The sequence below is a fragment of the Lithobates pipiens genome, unplaced genomic scaffold (genome assembly GCF_037356315.1).
Source record: "Lithobates pipiens isolate NorthernLeopardFrog02 unplaced genomic scaffold, aLitPip1_a1.2 Scaffold_23, whole genome shotgun sequence".
Taxonomy (NCBI): Eukaryota; Metazoa; Chordata; class Amphibia; order Anura; family Ranidae; genus Lithobates; species Lithobates pipiens.
In genome coordinates, this window is record NW_027507785.1 from 289,579,959 (window position 1) to 289,600,792 (window position 20,834).

General features: G+C 39.4%; 1 protein-coding gene across 1 annotated transcript in view; it reads left to right on the forward strand.

The window, feature by feature from the left end:
• The window catches only part of STIL (STIL centriolar assembly protein), a 64,645-nt gene that overhangs the window by 14,277 nt on the left and 29,534 nt on the right, over nt 1–20,834 (forward strand). The window contains exons 4-11 of the mRNA XM_077450291.1: nt 2,410–2,522; nt 5,494–5,678; nt 8,706–8,953; nt 9,608–9,691; nt 11,194–11,280; nt 17,703–17,850; nt 17,928–18,037; nt 19,755–19,869. Of these exons, the coding sequence (XP_077306417.1) occupies nt 2,410–2,522; nt 5,494–5,678; nt 8,706–8,953; nt 9,608–9,691; nt 11,194–11,280; nt 17,703–17,850; nt 17,928–18,037; nt 19,755–19,869 (1,090 nt within the window). The remainder of the gene's footprint in view (nt 1–2,409; nt 2,523–5,493; nt 5,679–8,705; nt 8,954–9,607; nt 9,692–11,193; nt 11,281–17,702; nt 17,851–17,927; nt 18,038–19,754; nt 19,870–20,834) is intronic.

Consider the following 20,834-nt stretch of genomic DNA (forward strand, 5'->3'; position numbering starts at 1 on the left):
CACTTTTTAATAGTTGTTTTTATGTCCTCTCCCTCCACCAATGCCTAGAGCAAAGTCTGAGTTCATGGGGGGGCCTTTTTTATTTTATATATTTTTTTTTTTTTGGCCTTAAATACCGGGTGACTGCGCGCTACCATGGTTTCGGGTTTTGAAATGCCCTGTTCACGGGCCGCATTATTTTCTTGTCATGTCTGAATTCTCCTATACTTTATTAGCTGATATTTTGGTTTCCATGAGCTAATTGTACTGATTTCCTGGCCCCTGATCTGCTGCAGAGGTTCATTTATGTGCATTTGGGGACCTGTTACTACGATATTTCTTGTGTTCTAAGACTCTGTGCCAACCTGGAGTGGGGTGCAGCTTGCGCAGGGGGAGATCGGTTTTTCTTGTGGTGGTTAATGTTGTGATTATTTTGTATTGTTTTGCACCACGCTCTGCTGAGCAGGCTGGTGTTTTGTACCGTCTGTCTTTTTTTTTCAAATCAATAAAAAGAATTTATTAACTAAAACTTATATTCAGTCATTTTGTTTTTAGTTCATTATTTTCAGGGTTTTTTTAGTTTTTCAGCTGAGCAATGTTGTTAACCATTGCCGGCTGCTTTTTTTTTACCGCTCAAATTAAGACCTTCTTTAACACTGGAGAGACCCACTGACAGCTCAAAGAACCGAGCCCGAAAGTATCGGTTTCAGGTATCAGTGCATTTGCATGAGTACCGATACTTGTGCAAATACTCGGTATCGGCACCGATACTAGTATCAGTGCAACCCCAATAACCACCATTAAAGAATAATTCCAGGCATCAGCATTTTATACATAGTTACATTGGTACAGCTTAGCCCAGTGTGTATGTGTAATGTATATACAACATACCTAACCAATGCCCCTGGAAGCTAGAAATTGGATGTAGACATTTGTTTCTCCAGTGATCTCCACTTGCTTCCAGGTCCTGCGCTGAACAGCCAGCCTGATGCATTGTGATTACTGAAGGTGGGCGGCTCAGCACAGGTGCCATTGAGAGAATGTGTTTTTTTTTTTTTTTCTCTGAATGACTACAAAGCGTATTCTAAATGGACAAGGTGAGGAGCATGACTCCACCACCCCACTCCTCCACCTAATCCAATCGGAGAACATTTTTTGTTTACTTCAGAAGATACAAAGCATCTCCTGAGCAGCCGACCTTCTGTGTTCACAATGCAGGAGAACAGCTGCTTCGTGCAGGGCCCGAAAGCAAGTGGAGATCACTTAAAGCAGGGGTAAGCAACCTCTGCCCTCCAGCTGTGGTGACGCTACAAATCCCATCATGCCTCTGCCTCTAGGAGTCATGCCTCCGATTGTCAGGGTCTTGCAATGTCTCATGGGACTTGTAGTTTCTAAACAGCTGGAGGGCCGAGTTTGCCTACCCCTGACTTAAAGGATAAGTTCACTGCTTGTTACATGTTACACACACATGCCCCACCCGTTTGGACAGTGAGCATGTGTTCTTATCACTTGGGGGGGGGGGGCCCACTTGTTATCACAATCTAAAAATAATGCGGCCGTGTGGTGCACCACCCACATCGTTCCTTCAGTGTTCTGTGAATGGAAAAACTACAAGTAATGACATCCTTTTGCGGCTTGTAGTTCTCAAACTACCAGAGTGCATGGAATATCTCTGGTAGTTAATTGATTCTTCCTGCCAGAGTGTAGCTGTCTGCTTCTAAGGGGTACAATGAAACGGCTACACAGACAGTCTGCAGGACCATGTCATTATACCTATGATCTGCTGATTGCGGGTGCAATGCAGGTCCCCAACAAAAAAAGCATCATTTATTATTATTTTTTACCTGCAAAAAAAAATCTGTGTATGTGATTTTTCTTTTGTAAAGGTGAACTTGCCATTTAAGGCCGGGTTCACACCGGAGCAATGCGGGAACGCTGCAAATCCGCGGCGTTTTCCCGCATCGCATGCCTCCCACCGGCAGTTCACACTGCCCTATGCGGACTGCTGGGAGTGTCAATGAAATCTTAATGACACCCCCAGATCAGTCCGCATATCGCAGTGCGATCTGCAAACTCGGACAGGAATCGGATCGCATGGTGTGAACACCCATGCGATCCGATTCTGCTGCGGACCAAAAAAGGGTCCTGTGTGAGTTTGCGGCGGGTGCGATGCGAATTCAGCCATACTATCTGTATGGCTGAACTCGCATCGCACAGAGATCAGATGTGCTTTGCAGTGCGGTGCGAATTACATCCGGGTCTCCCACCCGCATCGGTGTGAACCCAGCCTGAGTAGTAGTGTCTATTTCTATGTGTATATATAAATATATGACCAATGTAGCTTCTGGAATTTATTTATAATAGAATATATTGTCAGTGTCGTCATCTTTATCATGCATACAGCAATAACGTCTTTGTTTACATTGTCAGAAATCCTCACTTGTTGCTCTCTGAAAAAGCTTTACGACTCGCTTACCGGCACGCAAAGACAGAGAGAAGAGTTTTCTGTTGCCTCTTACTTGGATCTTTCTTTGTGGATGATGGTAGGTTTATTCTTCCTGCTGATGCTGTATTGAATGCTATGTAATTTATATATATATATTTTTTTTTAAGTTCCTTTTTTGATTTCCCTCATACTGGCTGATTATTAGTTGATGACATCTAGAGGGATGCCTATGACAGACTATATTCTGATTTGTATGGCTTTAACCTTTTGAACAGTTTGAAAAACAGCCCTGGAATTGCATTTGGCTTTGTGCCTAGTCCTAAGGTCCGTACACGCGATCTAAAACAACGGCCAACAAATACCACTTTCCAAGTGATCGTGCAGTAATCTGATCATTAATACATCGCTTTTGGAGAGCCGATCACAGCAGTTCATCTGAGATTATCTGAAGGGACATGCAGAATTTTTTTTTTCTCATATGATACCAGATCAAATGATTTTCGTATAATCAGTATAGTTTTCGTCCAACAATACAACACATTACATCACTTCTGATTTTTTTATTCTGTCGTTTGAGACTCTTCGTAACTTTGGTAACCTATTCAGTTTCAAAAAGTGACTAGCAAGAGGAAAAAGTTGCACCGTCTTGTAAGATTACCTATTGTGTGTACGGGGCAAAGTTTTGTTCTGTTGGGTGTTTATGGTGGTAAAAACTAGGGAAAGTGTTTAGCCCAGTTGGTTAGCTGTTGAGTTTGTGCTTTAAAGGGGTTGTAAAGGTAAATTTTTTATTTTCTACATAGCTTCCTTTAAGCTAGTGCATTGTTGGTTCACTTATCTTTTCCTTCGATTTCCCTTCTAAATGTTTTTTTTTCTTTGTTTTCTTTGTCTGAATTTCTCACTTCCTGTTCCTCCTCAGTAAGCTGTTCTGGCTGACTAACCACCAGCTCGAATGATGGTGAGAAGTTTACTGAGGAGAAACAGGAAGTGAGATATTCAGACAAAGCAAAAAAACATTTAGAAGGGAAATCAAAGGAAAAGGTAAGTGAACCAACAATGCACTAGCTCAAAGGAACCTATGTAGAAAATAAAAAAATTACCTTTACAACCCCTTTAAGAACCTAAACGGGTTTATTTACTTTTTTATTTTTATTGAAAAGTTGTATCCAGGTATAGGGCACAAAAAAAAAATATTTCAATGGCTACAAGGCTGACGAGTCTTGTCAAACAAACATAAAAAGAGCAATCAGATCTCGCAGGTAAGGGAAGCGTAGGCTAAATAGGACAGTGACCCAAATCCACCTGAGGTAGGACCCACATTGGGTCTAATTTTACAAATGCTACCAACAGGTCACCAAACCGTTCCAAATCTAAAGCTTCTTTTTTTATTTTGTTTTCACACGGCCACAGCTCCACTATTAGGCCTCGCAAAAATCTGTGCTTCTGGACAGTATTTTACACACACACACACACACACACACACACACCCAAAAGGAAAAGCTAGAAGAATTTTTACGTGCGTGTACACATTTACTATGCAGCAGCCTAGCCTCATGGTTTTTACACAGGGATTTTCTGCCAGGAATCTGATAATATATCAGTGCCGTGTACAAGTGGCCTTAAATATATACACTGTCTGTATGTGTATATGTATTTTTATTGAAGGTAGTTATATTTACACAGCGCTTTTACATATACGTTGTACAATCACATCAGTCCCTGCCCTCAAGGAGCTTAAAATTATATAACAAATATGTCATACTTACCTGCTATGTACAGTGGTTTTGCATGTAGCAGTCTCGATCCTCTTCTTTTCGGGTCCACCTGTGGTGCTCCTCTTCTCTACTCTTCTCTACTCTTCCTTCTCTACCACCTCTGCGTCTTGCGCCGCCGCAGTGATCAGGAGGTCTGCCAGCTTCTCCTGTTTCAGCCAACATACCTCCTGATGATGCGTCGTTGGCCTGCCCCCTCCACCTTTTGTGAATGAATGAAACACTTTGCCTACTGGGACATGTAATGTGCATATCCCAATAGGCAAATGGAGGACAGTGAACGTCATTTGTGTAGGCGAATGACGTGGGGGGAGGAATCGGGGTGCACTTTTTTTCTTTTAATAAAGTGAACAAAAAAAACAGCCCTAATCAGATAGCGGAGGGGTGGATAGCAAGTAAGTGCTTATAGGTGAAGATCCGCTTTAAATACTATTTAAAAAAAATAATAATAACAATTTGCCTTAAATGTCCTGGTAGCAGTCAAATGACCAGATGCCCAGACTGTGGTCAGTAGATCTCTGCCAAAAAACGCTTGGGGTGTGGAAGTTGTGCCAGACCTAGTTGAATAATGTCAGATTAAACTCCCTTCCTCCTCTTTCAGCAAAACCATTTTTTTTTTATTTTTTTTTTGCGCTTTTGGCCACTAATAACTATTAGTGGAGAGGGCTTAGCGCTGTAGATTCTTCATCATGGATATGTCTGAACCTCCTTTATCTGTATATTGTGCAAGCAGGGTTTCTGTTTTTTGAAAACGTGAGCTGAGCTAGGAGGGAACAGTTGTCTATGGCAAACATATATCTCTTAAGCCTTGTACACACGATCAGATTTTCAGACGAATGGCCTCGTTTTTTTATTTATATTTTATTTTTTTGCATGCTAGTCTCATGTCAAAAGTGAAGAGGTTATTCATCATATGAAAATTCTCGTACAACAGAATTCAACTTCAGCAGTGATATAATGTGTTGAATAGTTTTTTATGTGTTCTTTTGTTTCTGAGTTTTGCTCTTTACGATTTTTTTCGGACGAAAAACATAATAATTAAACGAAAATCAGACGTGTTTACATCCAACAAAAATGTAATCATCTGCCCATCCAGCTATTTTCGTATGGGAAAAATCGGGATCTGCTGTCAAAAGCACCGTACTATCTGAAAATCGGAACACTAAAAATTTTAATCTGGTTGTGGCAAATAATTTCACTTTGTTATTCCAGGGTAGATAACTGTTATGAAATGTATAAAGATTTAGTTGTGAGGATGGTTTTTATATCATTTATTTTTTTTGCGCTGTTTTCTATCAGATGAAGAAGGTGTAACCTTGACAATTGATCGCTTTGATCCTGGTCGAGAGAAAGCTGGCATTGTAGGGAAGGTTCCCTCTGCTCTCTTACCTGGAGATTTTGTGATTCCTTGCTCTGTATCTACCAGAGAGTCTGTGGGAAATGTCACTCTGCATACCCCAGAGGACTTTGCATTGTCTTTTAAGGTAAGTTGTTTATTCTTGCACCCATCTCACAGGGAGAAATTTAAATTGGCAATTTTGTATATTTTATTCTGTAATTTTCCTTTTCCAATTAGTCTTCTGATTTTCCCCATTTAGGCCCCTTTCACACGGCAAGCATGCTCAGGTCTGCCTGTCAGTTTTTCAGGCGGATCCGAGTGGGCCATCCATTAACTCTTATAGGTAGATGGATATCAGGGAAAATACCATGACACCTTCAATGAAATTTTCCAAAAAAATCTCTATGCGTTTTTTTTTTTTTTTTTTTATTAGCTTACCAGTACTTTTAATATGCAGTCCTCCGTTTGGAAAATAATCCTTAATTTTTCAAGCTGCTTTTTCCATTGGGCTCCCCTCTCCTGTCTAAGATAACTGGCCCCAGCACTCAGCTTTGTTCGCTACCTACGCATGCCCAGTCCACAACAGACCCTGGAGTCTGTTGGATTTTAACTGCTGCTCAGAAATGCTTTCTTTCTGGGTTCTTGTCTTGACAAAATTATTTTATGATTTTATGCAATCCATACACAAAAAAAGCATTGCATACAGGAAAAAAAGGCATTTAATAATTTGATCAGTGTTACTAAAGATAGAAAGTATACATTTTATGTTTTGACACAAAAATTATCATTTGCCAACACCAAGGTTTTTTTTTTTTTTTTGTCAATTTTGTGCTTGTTTAATGCAATAATGAAAAAAACTAGAGTTTAAACATTTAATACTTAAAAAAATAGAAATTAAAAGAAAACCGTCAGTAAAATACTAGTGGGAAGGATGTGGTAATTGGGATTTATTAGGGCCAACAAGGATTTTTCTGAATAAAAAAATTGCCGTGCCTGCACTGTGCAATTGTTTTTCACAGAGCAGCTACGATCCTCTTCATGGGTCCCACACTGGCACTTCTGGCTCCTCCCCCTTGACCAGCGCCCCCAATAGCAAGCCCCTTGTTATGGAGGGCACTAGTGCTTGTTCGCTCCAGAGCTCCACTCTGAGCATACATAAGATGCATAGAGCCCTGCCTCTGCCCTGCACCCACTTTCCTCTTTGACTCACTGGCTGTGATTGATTAGCATTGGGAGCCAGTGGCTGCTGCTTCTGTGTCACAGCCAATGAGGAGTTAGAGACCCGGGACAGCCAAGGCTCCCGTGCACAACGCTGGATCGAGAGGGGACTGTGGGGAGAGTAGCACACGGATGTCTTTTTTTTTTTTTTTTTTTTTTTTTTTTTTTTTTTACCTTCATGTATGTAATGCATATGGGTTAAAAAACCTTTAGCCTTTACAACCGCTTGAAATACAAATGTAAAACTGTTACTTTGTATCTGATCCTGAACAGATTTTTAACCCCCTTACCACCAAGTATATGCATATATGCGGAATCACGGCAGTGGATCCTTTTATCTGTGGGGCAGCATGTATGCACTACTGTGTTTGCACTGGGATTGTCACACTGCACAGTGCACTACCAGCACAGAGTGTGAGCTGTCTCCAACAATTCCGGGTCTTGTAATAACAATGGGAACTAGGAAAACCAAATGCCTGATCGGTCACTGTACAGCCCACCCTTGCGTTTTTATGAATGGAGAAAAATATACATTTTGTCTTTTCTCTGTTGGTAAACAAAGTGTGTGTAAAATAAGCTAGATCAGGCTTTGATCTAGGTCAGAGTCGGGGTCAGCCCTGGTTCACACAATGAATCACATTAGTGTGCAATTCACGTGTGATTTGAGCCCATTGATTTTTGAATGAGCTCAAATTGCACCACATCACACCAAATTTAGTGCATGCACCAATTTTAGAAATGCACTGCAACTGGATTACATGGTCATCTTTGTACCATGCGATCTGGTGCAAGCAAACTTACTGCTTTTGTCACCTGCATTTGGGGTGTCCTTAACATCGCACTGACACCACCTGCAGATTGCAAGGACAGTGATTTTTATACGTGGTGTGGGAAATGCACAGATACCACATTTTAGGTAGGGTTAAAAAAAAAAAAAAAATAAAAAAACCCCATCTTTTTTTATTTTAGTGTCGGTGTGTTTTTAGCTCGGATAAAAAAAAAAAAAGTGTATGATTGTTTCTGGACCCTACCATGGGTACACACATGTGGTTTAGATGCAGTCATCAAGAGCAGGTCAATTCGTTTTAGGTGGTTCTTTGGTGGTATGCCATGGTAATGGTAAGAAATATTCAGATAAATGTAACTTCATTTCTAATTTTTTTTTTTTTTTTTTTTTTTTTTTTTTTACCGTTTTCTTTTTTATAATAAGTGGAGCTATCCATTACTATATACCACCAAATGAAAAAGCCAGTTTTTGTCCTTTTGAAAAACAAGGGATAACTTGCCTGAATACTGTTTTACTAACGCACGTGAACGGTGCAAAACTGTTCAGGCGTTATGTTTTATTTTACCTTTTGTCATGAAGGGGTTACACACTGTGCCAAAAAGCGCATTTTTTGCTGGTGTTTTTTTCTTTTATTTTTTTTAACTTGTATTTACAGGGACTCCAGGCTGTCATTTTAAGAGCTGGGGATTTGTGCAGGACATTACTGTTCATATTAAAAGTGTACTTTATTTTTTTTATTTTTTTTTTTCCCTGGTGATTACTAACTTTCCAGCTCTTCATGATCATCTCTGCTTAGAATTTCACTGATGCACAGCTATTGGCCTCTGGAATAATATTTCATTAATACGCTCTGTTGGGAAAATTCCTCATGCATACCCTATGGAACATTTTGTTCCATAGGGTATGCATGAGGATTTTTCCCAACAGAGCGTATGTATTTATATGGCTTGTGAATATATTTTAGTTATTATGGTGATTTTCTGTTTGTCTTCTTGAGGAACATTTTCTACCCTTCTCCTCTCGCATCTCTACATTCCATGTACAAAGCAGATCTAGTCTTTTCAGAATGTCAAGTAGGAGGAAGGAGCTGGAAATTACCGCCGTCAGCCTCCAATTGTATTGTTTTGCAGATGAAAAAGCAGTTCTCATATTTTTTTTTGTTTTAAGGGTCTGCAGAGCCATCTCCACTGCAAAGAAGCCTTGGATCTTTCAAAATTGCTCACTGTGAGAGCTCATATCACTTACTCGGAGAACATGGACAATCTTCACTTTGATCTTCGCTGGGCGGCTGTTACGGTAGCGAATTCATTTGAAAGTACTCCCATAAAGCCCGTCCCAATTATACCCACGGCCCTAGCCAGGAACCTGAGCAGTCACAATAATATTGCACAGCTTCAAGGAACACACAAATGCGGGTAAGCTTCTTTTATTCTGAGTGTTCTTTAATAAAAAATCTAAATAATACTTGTCTTTCTACAAATGCTTGTCCTTTTGACTGCGGTGACAAAGTGTTTTTAAATAGTCTGTTTGTTTCTATTTGGCAAACACTTGATGTAGTCTAAATTGAATGCATCTGCAGCAAGTGCAATAGCAAACAAACTTTTTAAAGGGACGTATTTACAGTACGTACCCAGCACTGTTTTAGTTTTAAACAGGGAGGGTGTTTGATTATATGTCCATCTTGCTAGAATGTAATGTATGTTTTTAATAAAATGTATGTATTTGCGTAAGCCACATTGCTTTCATTAAAATATTTGGTAGCAAAATCTTACCCATGAATCCTTTCCCAGTTATAGCAATGACTTCAATGTTGTGAGGGAAAATATATGTGCGTATTCTGTTAATTTGCTTTGCTAATTTTATTTATTTTACCAGGAGTTTAATATTGCTACAGCACTAGTACATTCAGAAGAGATTGTTTTGAATAAAGTAAATGAACCTACCAGGGTATCCATAGGCGGGAGTTAATAGAGATGTAATCTTTGCTGAATTTGAATGGTTTTTTTTTTTTTTTTTTTTTTAACAGTCCTTTTTATAAAGTATTTTTTTCTCTTCTCCTCTGTAAATAGATATTTGACAATGGACCAAACTCGGAAACTGCTTCTAGTCCTAGAGTCTGATCCAAAGGCTTATACACTTCCACTTGTCGGAATGTAAGTTTTATTAATATAACTATTTGTGTGTGTTTGTATTTTTTTTTTTTTTTTTTACATTTTTATTTATGTAAGAGTTGCATTACTTACACTTAACAAAAAGTAGACCAAATGTAATTTTGGTTTACAACCAAAGGGATCATGGTACTGCCATTTTAGACATTACAAGCAAAGAAGTCATGTGACCAATATATATAATAGTTGTTGATGCATCTGGTCAAGGTATTTGTGTTTTAAAGGCTCACCTTTTTAGGAGTATTCCGCACACTCAAAGTCCACTCATAGTGACACTGCCTGCAGCTTTCTAATCAAAAGCCATACCATGGTACAGGCAGAGATCTAAAGGAAGTGTCTTCAGGAGACCGACCGTTATACCCGCAATCAACAGATTGTGGTTCCAATGCTTTGCAGTCTCCTGTAAAAAGAAAAGTAGTAATGGGTTTTTATTTATTTTTTCCTGTAAAAACATATATGCAGTTATTTTTTTTTTAAAGGTGAGCCTAGCCTGTAAGGCAGGGGTTTGTAATTTTTTATTTTTTTTAATTTTTTTTAATTTTTTTTATTTTGTTATTCTCAACACCCAAATAAGAAATTTGCTACCTTACTGGGACCCAAGAAGAGAATTTTCAAAATGGTAGCGACAAGAAAAGGCTCTATAATACATTGCAGTCACTCTGATAGGTGTGTGTGTGTGTGTGTGTGTGTATGTGTGTGTATGTATGTATATATATATATATATATATATATATATATATATATATATATATATATATATATATTTTTTTTTTATTAAATCTCTAATATTTCCACCGCCTTACTTTTTGACGCACACTATTCCACATGGTCCGTTTTTATTCCTTTAAATCCAGTATTTGAGAAGAGTGATGTGGGGACAACATTACGAGTGCATTAGATTGTTTTATAGGCTACATCTCAGATTTAAAACCTAAAGTTTGCTATGACCTTCGCCATTGATTTTTGCACTACATTTACGACCCGTTCATGTGCTGACCCATCACAAACCTGTCCATGACTCAGTTTGAGTCCTGAATGATAGAAATTCTGGTATTGGGGTTCTCTATTAGCAAAGGGAGGACCAGTGTTCATTTATCTTCATTGTCTTGTCAAAACAAAACCCCTCCATGCTGTTAGACCTGTCATTGTAAATTTTAAGGTGTTTAAAAAGATTTGGAATCCGAACAAGAATCTACAAACGCTTATTAATTTGTTCAGGTTTGCGTTTGAAAGATTTCATTTGCTCTTATTTAATTGACTGACTTCGTCCAAGCATGACTTTACTTTCAACTGCCTGATGTCACACGTCTACCAAATCCAGTGTGGGCATAGTTGTCTCAGACAAGAGCCCTGTAGTTCACATTCCTTTTAACTATGGGTTCTGTTATTTGACACTGGCATGCTCTCTCGAGAGCAGAGAGACCCTTGATATAAATACATCTTTATATTTTGAGTTACAGATCGTTTTCTGTGTTTCCTCTAAACAGCTGGCTGAGCGGGATTACACACATCCACAGTCCACAGGTTTGGGCCAGCTGTCTGCGCTACCTGTTCAGCTCATCAATTAAGGAAAGGTAAGTCCCGCTTGGTGGCTTCTTTGTATTTTTTCAAAGCCAAAGGTTCCCACAGATTATTATTATTATTATTATTATTATTATTATTATTATTATAATACATGTCCTTGGAAAAGAAGTTGGTCCAAGGTTTATTGCACAAAGTATCTTTCCGAATGCCAAAAAACGAACAGTTGAACTTTTAAAATTTTTCTGTGAATTTTGTGATAATTTTCCAGATGGTGACAATTTGATCTCTTTTGCGCACGCGTGCGCTTGTTTGTACAGATTTTGATTTGGGATTCAAACACCGTTTTTCTGTACATATATGTAGGGATGAAACAACTAATCGATTATGAAATTGATTACTATTTTCATAATCGATTAATCGGCCAGTAACATAATGGGGTTAAAAAAAAAAAACTAAAATGAGCCCTTTGTAGTACAAAAAAAAATTAATCATTACTGTAAATATTACTTTCACAGTTCTACGGTAAAAAAAAAAAATGAACCCCTTCCAGTAGTGATCATCTGCTTTTTTTTTTTGTACTATGAAGGGCTAATTTTAGTCTTTTTAACCCCATTATGTTGCTAAACGTCTTAGGCCTGGTTCACATCTATATGTTTAATGGTGCTTTTTGCAGAAACCCACTACAGTTAATTTACACGGTTTCCTATGGGACACGTTCATATCTGTGCTGTTTTCAGCCGCTGCATATTTGGAAAGAGTCAGCGACTTTTAACGCAAAACGGTGCTTTTTTGGTTCAATATACTTTAATGGAGAAGCTGCAGAATAGAATGTAATGTTTTTGCAGCAATTGTTTTTTTTTTTTTTTTTTTTAATCTGCCCACAAAAAATGCAAATTTCAGTAAAATCACATGCGCAAAAAGCACTGCAGAAACAGATCAAAAGCTGCATAGGTGTGTACTGAGCCTTATTCTGGCCTTACGGATCAATTTTCAGGTGAGAACATTCAGATGAAAAATCTTTCTACATTCACTGAAAGTATTTTGTTTTGAAATTTTCACCTAATTTCTGAACAAAAACCACATACACTGTCTGCAAATTCCTTTGACCGAGAAGTTTTCTATTTCTAAATTTTCCTGTCACTGTGGTTGAAAATGAACGTCAATTTGACCCACTTTATTTTATTTTTATTTTTTTAAGGCTATTAAGCGATTAATCGAAACCATAATCGGCCAACTAATCGATTATGAAAATAATCGTTAGTTGCAGCCCTACATATATGCAATGGAGGTGTATGTATACGTCTCATAGGAACATTTTCACGTTATTTGGGTGTATTATGGATTGTCTAAACAATCTGTTGTCCAGTAGCTGATGGAATCCACTCTAATCTGCAAACAACATTTTCTCTATTGCTAAGTATGACTTGTATTGTGTGTGTGTGTGTGTGTGTGTGTGTGTGCAGCCAGCCATGGCCAAAAGTTTTCAGAGACACAAATATTAATTTTCACGAAGTCTGCTACTTCAATGTTTTTCAATCCTTTTTTGTTAGATGTTACAGTACTATGGTATACTGAACTATAATTACAAGCATTTCATTAGTGTCAAAGGCTTTTATTGACCATGACATGAAGTTTATGCAAAGAGTCAATATCTGCAGTGTTTTGTTGACCCTTCTTTTCAAGACCCCTGCAATTCGCCCTGGCTTGCTGTCAATCAACTTCTGGGCCACATCCTGACTGATGGCAGCCCATTCCTAAATAATGCTTGGAGTTTGTCAGGATTTGTGCTTTTTTTTTGTATTTATTTATTTATTTATTTTATTCACCTGCCTCTCGAGGCTTGACCAAGTAATCAATGGGATTAAGGCTAGTGGAGAATTCTGCCTATGGGCCAAAAATTTAGATATATTGTACCTCAAGCCACTCATCACTTTTGCCTTATGGAAGGTGCTCCATCATGCTGGGAAAGGCATTGTTCCACACCAAACTGTTCTTGGATGGTTTGGGAGAAGTTTTGGAGGATGTTTTTGTACCATTCTTTTATTCATGGTTGTGTTTTTAGTAGAGCTGCACAATCATCGAGAATCGTTATCGTGATCTTGACTAAAGTGTTTCACAATTCTTTCTATGCAAAGAATCCTCTCTGCTCTTCTGAAGCCACAGCCTTCAAAAGAAAGGAAGAGAAAAACCGGGCAGTCTGCCAAGAATCAAAACCTTCTTTATCAGATGAACTTGAGTATAAACATTGTAACAATTTGTCAATGGAATAGACTTGGTGTTTAAGTGGTTAAACTTTTTTCACTTGCACACAAAGGCCTTTTTCACATGGACTGTCCATTCAAGTCCGTCTGTCAGGGTTTTTTTTTTTTTTTTTTTTTTTTTTTTTTTTTTTAGGCGGACCTGAACGGACGCTCCATAGACCATACCGTCGGATGTCATCAGTGACATGTCCGCTGATATCTGACCCGCTCATATCCGAAAAAGTGTGACGGAGGAAAAATCTACTTTTTCCATCCGTTGTCGGATCGGGTGACGACGGACCCTACGGTCCGTTGTCATCTGATTCTCCCCCCCCCCCCCCCCCCCCATAGAGGAGAGCAGCCTCTAAGCAACTTCACCAGTAAAGTTAGCCCATTTTTTGTATAATGTGAAATATTTTATGTCGAGTATCGTGAGCGAATCGTGCTTTTTATTCTAAGCAAAAAAATTGTGATTCTCATTTTGGCCAGAATCGTGCAGCTCTAGTTTTTAGGCAAAATTGTGAGTGAGTCCACACATGAATGGTCTCGGGATACTTAACTGTTGACATGACACAGGACTGATGGTAGCGTTCACCTTTTTCTTATCCGGACAAGGTTTTTTCCGCATGCCCCAATCGGAAAGGGGATTCATCAGAGAAAATTACTTTACCCCAGTCCTCAGCAGTCCAATCCTTGTACCTTTTGCAGTAAGTATATCAGTCTGTCTCTGATGCTTTTCCTGGAGAGAAGTGGCTTCTTTGCCGCCCTTCTTGACACCAGGCCATCCTTCAAATGTCTTCTCACTGTATGTGCGGATGTACTCGCACCTGCCTGCTGCCATTCCTGAGCAAGGTCCGCAGTGGTGGTGCCTCAATCCTGCAGCTAAATCCACTGTAGGAGACGGTCCTTGAGCTTGCTGGACTTTTGGGTCCCCTGAAGCCTTCCTCACAAATGCAGTGGAGATGTGTTTTTTTTTTTTTTTTTTTTTTTATGGGATTAACTAAATTTTTATTTTTTATGGCAAAGAGGGGCATTGCAATTCATCTGATTACTCTTCATAACATTCTGGAGTATATGCAGTTTGCCGTCATAAAAACTGAGGCTGCAGACTTTGTGAAAAATGTAATATTTGTGTCATTTTCAAAACTTTTGGCCACGGCTGTATAATTAAAAAAAATTTTCACACACTTCCCACATTATTTCCTCCCCATTCATCAAATACGATGACAGCCTTGTTATATTTTAATTTATGGCTGAGGAAGGAATTGTGCTGGCATTATGTAATTTTAAAATGTAATGGTCATGTAATAAAGCAATACTTTTTATTTAAAATAGAACTCGCAGGACAGCTGGGGAGGGGATTCTCTTGTGCATACTTGAACAACTTATTTCACTAATCACATTATTCCAGGCATGCTCTCCTCCCAGGGCAGGTAGATACATGCTCACTCTCGCACTTTGTCTGGCGTGTTCTATTTTTTTTTTTTTTTTTTTTTTTTTTTTTTTTAACATTGGGCAGCCACTGATAATGTAACTCCTGTGTGTTGCAATTACAATGTTTCACCACCAGTCTCCAGTCTGATCATTTTACAGAAAGTAGAATTATGTACCACAGGCAGCAAAGCAATTACTAAAAGAAAGAAGGAAGAGTCTTTTGGCAAGAGACATGCAAACTGTCTTGTACCATGTGCCCACCTGTCTTGTTGCTTCCTCAGAAAAAATCCACTATGAAAATAGGCTTTTTTTATATGCAAAAGAGATAAGGAGTTGTATAATAATATATAAACAGTACCAGGGAACTTCAGCTTTCCAGAAAGTTCAGGCGTTGGAGGTAAGCTTTGACTAGGTGCAAGGTGGCATAGCTCACCTTTAAAGGGGTTGTAAAGGTTCACGTTTTTTTTCACCCCCCCCCCCCTTGCATACCTGAGCCCGTTCACCTGTGCTCGCCCCCATTGTCCTCTTTGCTGCTCAGCCTGGCCGTTGATTGGCTAGAGTGGATGGATTGAAAGCATTGCAGCTATTTGCTCGCGCTACTGTCAATCACATCCAATGACGTGGGGGGGTGGGGCCAAGCGATAGTGACCGGCTATAGCCGCCGGCCGTATCACGGAAGCGCATCCGCAAGAACTAACCACCATGCGTGAGAGCTCGCATGAAGGTGGTTAGTTCTTGCTGGGAGGAGCTGAGACAGCCTCTGAGGGACCCCAGAAGACCAGGTTCAGGGCCACTCTGTGCAAAATGAACTGAACAGTGGAGGGAAGTATAACATGTTTGTTACTTAAAAAAAAAAAAAAAATAATAATGTCTTTACAACCCCTTTTTTTTTAAATTGGTTTGATCTTGAAGCAAGCCCAAAAAGCATTGTACTAGTCTGAGTGTCCCAATGTAAGTTTAAAATGAGATATATGAGATTCACTGGAATTCAGCTTTAAGAGCAAGAGATGTGAATGCCCCCGGATACCCAAATTGTGGTTTTGTTATTTTTATTTAGTTTTTTTTCTAAAATTAAAATGATAAAGAAGCAATTTTATTCAATGTTGCTTTTGGAATAATCCAGATTAGTAGGACCCGTTTAAAGCATATTAGGGCTTGTGTCAATGGCATCTTAGAGATGCTTCCGAGATGATTCAGAATTCAATGAAAGGCTAGCATTTGAACTGCTTTAGGTAGGTTTTGCACTGCCATATACTTGTATAGAAGTGCAAAATGTACAAAAAGCCTATCGGCACAGGCCCTTAGATGATGTAAGGTGTAAAGTCAAGATATACCTTTAGTGTCACTGACGCAACTTAAAAACCCATCTACCCCGGGGAGAGCTCTACGTTAAACTTCCTAGCCTGCTACGTATCTGTCTGGTTTCTATGCACCCTCCCAGTGACACGTCTCGCTATAATCCATAATATTAAAATAGAACTCGCAGGACGTGGGGGGGGGGGGGGGGGATTCTCTTGTTCAAGTATGCACAGCTTACTTATTTCACTAATCGCATTATTCCAGGCATCATCTTAGGCTGTGTACCTAACCATAAGCAGGAGAAATACAGGGGCATAAAACTTGAAGTCGAGTGTTGCCCAAAAGGGGATCAAATGGCACTTTTATTGGGGGGAGAGCAAGTACCTGGTTTTGATGGGCACTCGTTCCCACTTCCGCTCATATTGCTTAGGTAATCTGAGCTGAAGTTCTCCTCCCTCCCTGCAGTCCTCTGGGACAGGTCCCAGATGACTGCAGGGACCATTCACAATGGGCACACAGTTGTGAAGCCACAAACTGTCACAGCCAGATGCCCACAGTTAACCTGTCGCCACCAGGGACCTAAGACTGGTGGAACAAAGAGCTAAGGTGAGCACAGCACTGGATCCTGGGACAAGTGAGGTATCTGTTTTATTAAAAGTCAGCAGCTGCAGTTTTTGTAGCTGCTTTAAAATTTTTAAAATTGGACTGCAGCTCCTCTAAGTACTTGGAACCTTTTATCCTGCAACTCAAGCAGACTTGGATATGTTTCCATAGAATTATTCCTGCTTCCATTGGTTAAAACCTGTCAGGACTATTTCTTAAAGAAACCTTGTTGAGGTAAAAAAAAAAAAATTAGAAGAGGATTACTCCATTAAAGAAGCAGCTTTTGGATGCTTTCACACGGGTTTTCCTAACAGGTCCACCTGTCCGTTTTTCAGGTGGATCTGAATGGACCTTGCAGTCTCCTCCTATGGAGTGGTGGATGTCAGTGGACACGTCCCTTGAGACTTGCTGCCATCCGACCCGATCTTGGCCGCAATAGCCAGACGGATGGCGGTCCCATTTTCCACCTGTCCATAGGATCGGATGAAAACAGACAGTCAGTTTCCACCTGAACCACCACCACCAGAATCTGCAATGCTCAGGCGCCTTTGTGAAAGGGACCTTACTCTTACCCAGCCAGATGGTTGAAATTGTACTCTCTTGCAAAGCTCTGTGCTATTAATATGACACCTCTGATGTGTCAAGTATCTTGTCCATCACTGTCTGCTGTGGATCCTGCCACCAACCCATAGTCGCTGTAGATCACAGTAGTGACATAGGGGCTGTCAGGAGGACTTGCTGCATATTTGTTCTAGGTCTATAATTCAACAAGCAGAAGCACAGGCAAACTTGAAGGATTTGTTTTATGCAGATGATCAGTTTCTTGCTTTCGTTTTAATATGGAGAGGAATTTATAACGTGGAAAAATAACTCCCAATGGCTACCTGTCTTTCCAGGGTGCTGTCAGAGTCTGGCAGTTTCCTCATCGTTCTCTATTCACTGACCCACAAGGAGCCTGAGTTCTATGAGTGTGTTCCATGCATTGGCCACGATCCTCTTGGCTACCAGTTGCTGACCTGTGAAGAATCTCTACATCTTTTCAAAGTGAGTTTTTACTGCCATCATCTTCCTTCTTGTAATCTGTTATTGTGCAGTATTTCTGAAGCTTGTGTTTATTTCAGAATGTGGAATCTTCTAAACAGTCACCCTTGTCATTTGAGCTCACTACTGAGAGTCAGAATTCAGAAGCATATCTGCTTAATGAAGTTTCCAAGACCGTTTCTGAAGCTGTGTAAGTTTCCTTCAGTACATACACAATGTTGTGCTTTTTAAGGACATTTTCCCGCACAATATTTATTAAGTAATTTTTAACGAAGATATTTTTAAGATACAGAATCAATATTTTTAAGATACAGAATCAATCTATATGACAGTCTATACATGTGAAACGTATTCACGGAGACAAGTGATCATACAAAATAGTTACATTTATTGGTTGACAGAAAATGAATATTTACATGAAATTAACATACAGATTGCATTACTGGATCATTTGACAATTTAATGGAAACATCCACAAAATGGGAGTGTCGTACTTTGGACTTAATCATCACCATTATCACTTCTCGGTAGAATCAATAACCTTTTGATAATTGACAATTAAACAGAATGTCTGTATTTCACACGTCCCACCGTTACTATACTGCAGGTAAGTAAGTGGTTAACAATGTGAAATAAATTAGACATTTGTCAATAAAATTGGCATCTATGCAAAAAGAAATTTATAATGAAAAATTGAATTTAGAGAAAAATCTAAAAGGCGGTTATTGATTCGGGAGAAAGATTTTCAATAATCGAATATTAAAAAAAAAAAAAAACAATATTTAAGAGAACATAGAAGAGATGATCAACATATATTTCTCAATATGGTATATTTACCCATTCTGATTGGCTACTAGTGTGGATTGTTGGTTGCCAGGAATTTTAAGATGGCTGCCGTGGCTTTCAACCTAGATTCTCTTACAGAGGAATTACTTTGTGTGACCTCCGAGTTCCAAGGAGCAGGGATCTTCATGAATGTAAAAATGTGTATTCATGCATGGTGCATGAGTGTCAGTTTGTCTGGGAGTCTTCAGGTGTCCCCCCCCCCCCTCCCCCCCCCCCCCCCCCCCCGAGTATCACTCAGCTCTCCCCCAAGCTCTCTCCTTCCTCATGGCATCTTTCTAGTTTCTTAAATATCCTCTTAAACAAATAGATCATAAAATTATACTAAGTTCTGCCCAGAGGGTATGTGTCCCTTTCCTATTGGCAGACAGACTTAATGATCACCTTTCCCAGTAGTCTTGTGATTTTAAGGTAATAGCACCTTCAACCACCAGGTGTCTCACATGTGTTTGGTGTTTTATCTCTTTAAGTAATATTTTTATTTCTATAATATGCGTTCGTTGTTTATATATGTTCTAACGAATATATCTCGAGTGTTCAGGAATGATAGTATAATATAAAATACCTTAACATAATTTTGAATAATCACTTGCATAAAATGGTGATATATATGCATATCAATGTATATCTATGGCCCAAACCTTGCCATATATATATATATTTGCATGGCCTTCCTTGTCCATTCAAGGAGCTAGATAAGAGTTTTTTTTCTGGTGTTTGTGACCAAACATCCCTTTTGTTCAGGCAACACATTGTCTCAATACAGGCTTGTAGAACTTTAAAAGATAGCTAATCCCTTTAACATTTGGAAAAACCTGTGAGGTCCTTTACTTTAAAGTTCTCCAAGAGGTCATAGTTCAATATATCAACACTATAGTTCATCCACCTTTTTCTAGGCCTACTGAAATCTCTCATCTCTGCCAGTGAATATTAAATGTATTTCTTCATGAATTCACAACAACATGGCTTCCATTTCTTAATATGGCATTGCAAAATGTGTTTTGATGCTGGTACTGTTTATAGTGTTCCAAAAATTTTTATAGTTACTTGATATTCTCTTCCAGAAATAAACAGCATGCATCTCCCCCTAAGTTATCAGTAAGTGACCATGATTCTGGAGTAGAAGATGAGGATTTCTCTCCTAGGCCTTCGCCTCACCCTCATCCTTCATTTCAGCAGGTAAATTATAAAACATGACCCCCAGGCCTTTGGCACTTTTTATTTACAAGTTTAGATCAGTTTTGTGTGTGGTGTTTTTTTTTTTTTGCTAGAATATTATTGTGTGTGTGTGTGTGTGTGTGTATATGTATGTATATACATTTTTTTTTTTTCCTGAAACGCTAGAGAATAAAATGACAATTATTGCAATCTTTTTATGCCACATTTTTGTGCGGCGGCTTTTCAAGTATTGAATAATGTTTTTTTGGGGAAAAAATTGTTTAACGCCGATTTACGTTGGCAGAATGCCACGAGCAGGCCTTTTGAAATCCTCGCCTAGCGGGCGAATGCCCAAGGGTTCCGCAAACTCCATGTTCACGGGCAGCCAGCGATTGCGGTGAGGAGAGGCAGAACGGGGAGATGCATATGTAAACAAGGCATTTCCCTGTTCTGCCTAGCAACATGAAAGGGATTTACTGCTCCCTCTCATCGGGAGCAGTGATCTCGGTCATATTGTTGTGAGCCCATCTCCCTCAAGAGTTAGAATCACTCCCTAGGACACACTTATCCCCCTGATCACCCCCTATTGTTTAACCCCTTCCCTGCCAGTGTCATTTTATACAGTAATCAGTGGCCATTTGTAGCTCTGATTGCTGTATAAAGACAATGGTCCCAAAATAGTGCATCTCCCGCTCTGCCTTTCCTCGCCGCGGGCCGCTAGCGAACGTGCGCAGACGGTGGCAAATTCAAGGGGATTTCCAGGTATGCCCATTTGCCTGCCTATGCCATTCTACCAATTTATATGTGTGTGCAGTGGTCGGAAAGTGGTTAACAGTGACTTAGAGGTTGATTTACTAAAGTCAAATATACTGTGCACTTGCTCTAGATCTGAGGGGAAGCTCTGCTGATTTCTATCATCCAATCATGTGCAAGCAAAAATGCAGTTTATTTTCCTTGCATGTTCCCCTCAGATCTAGAGCAACTGC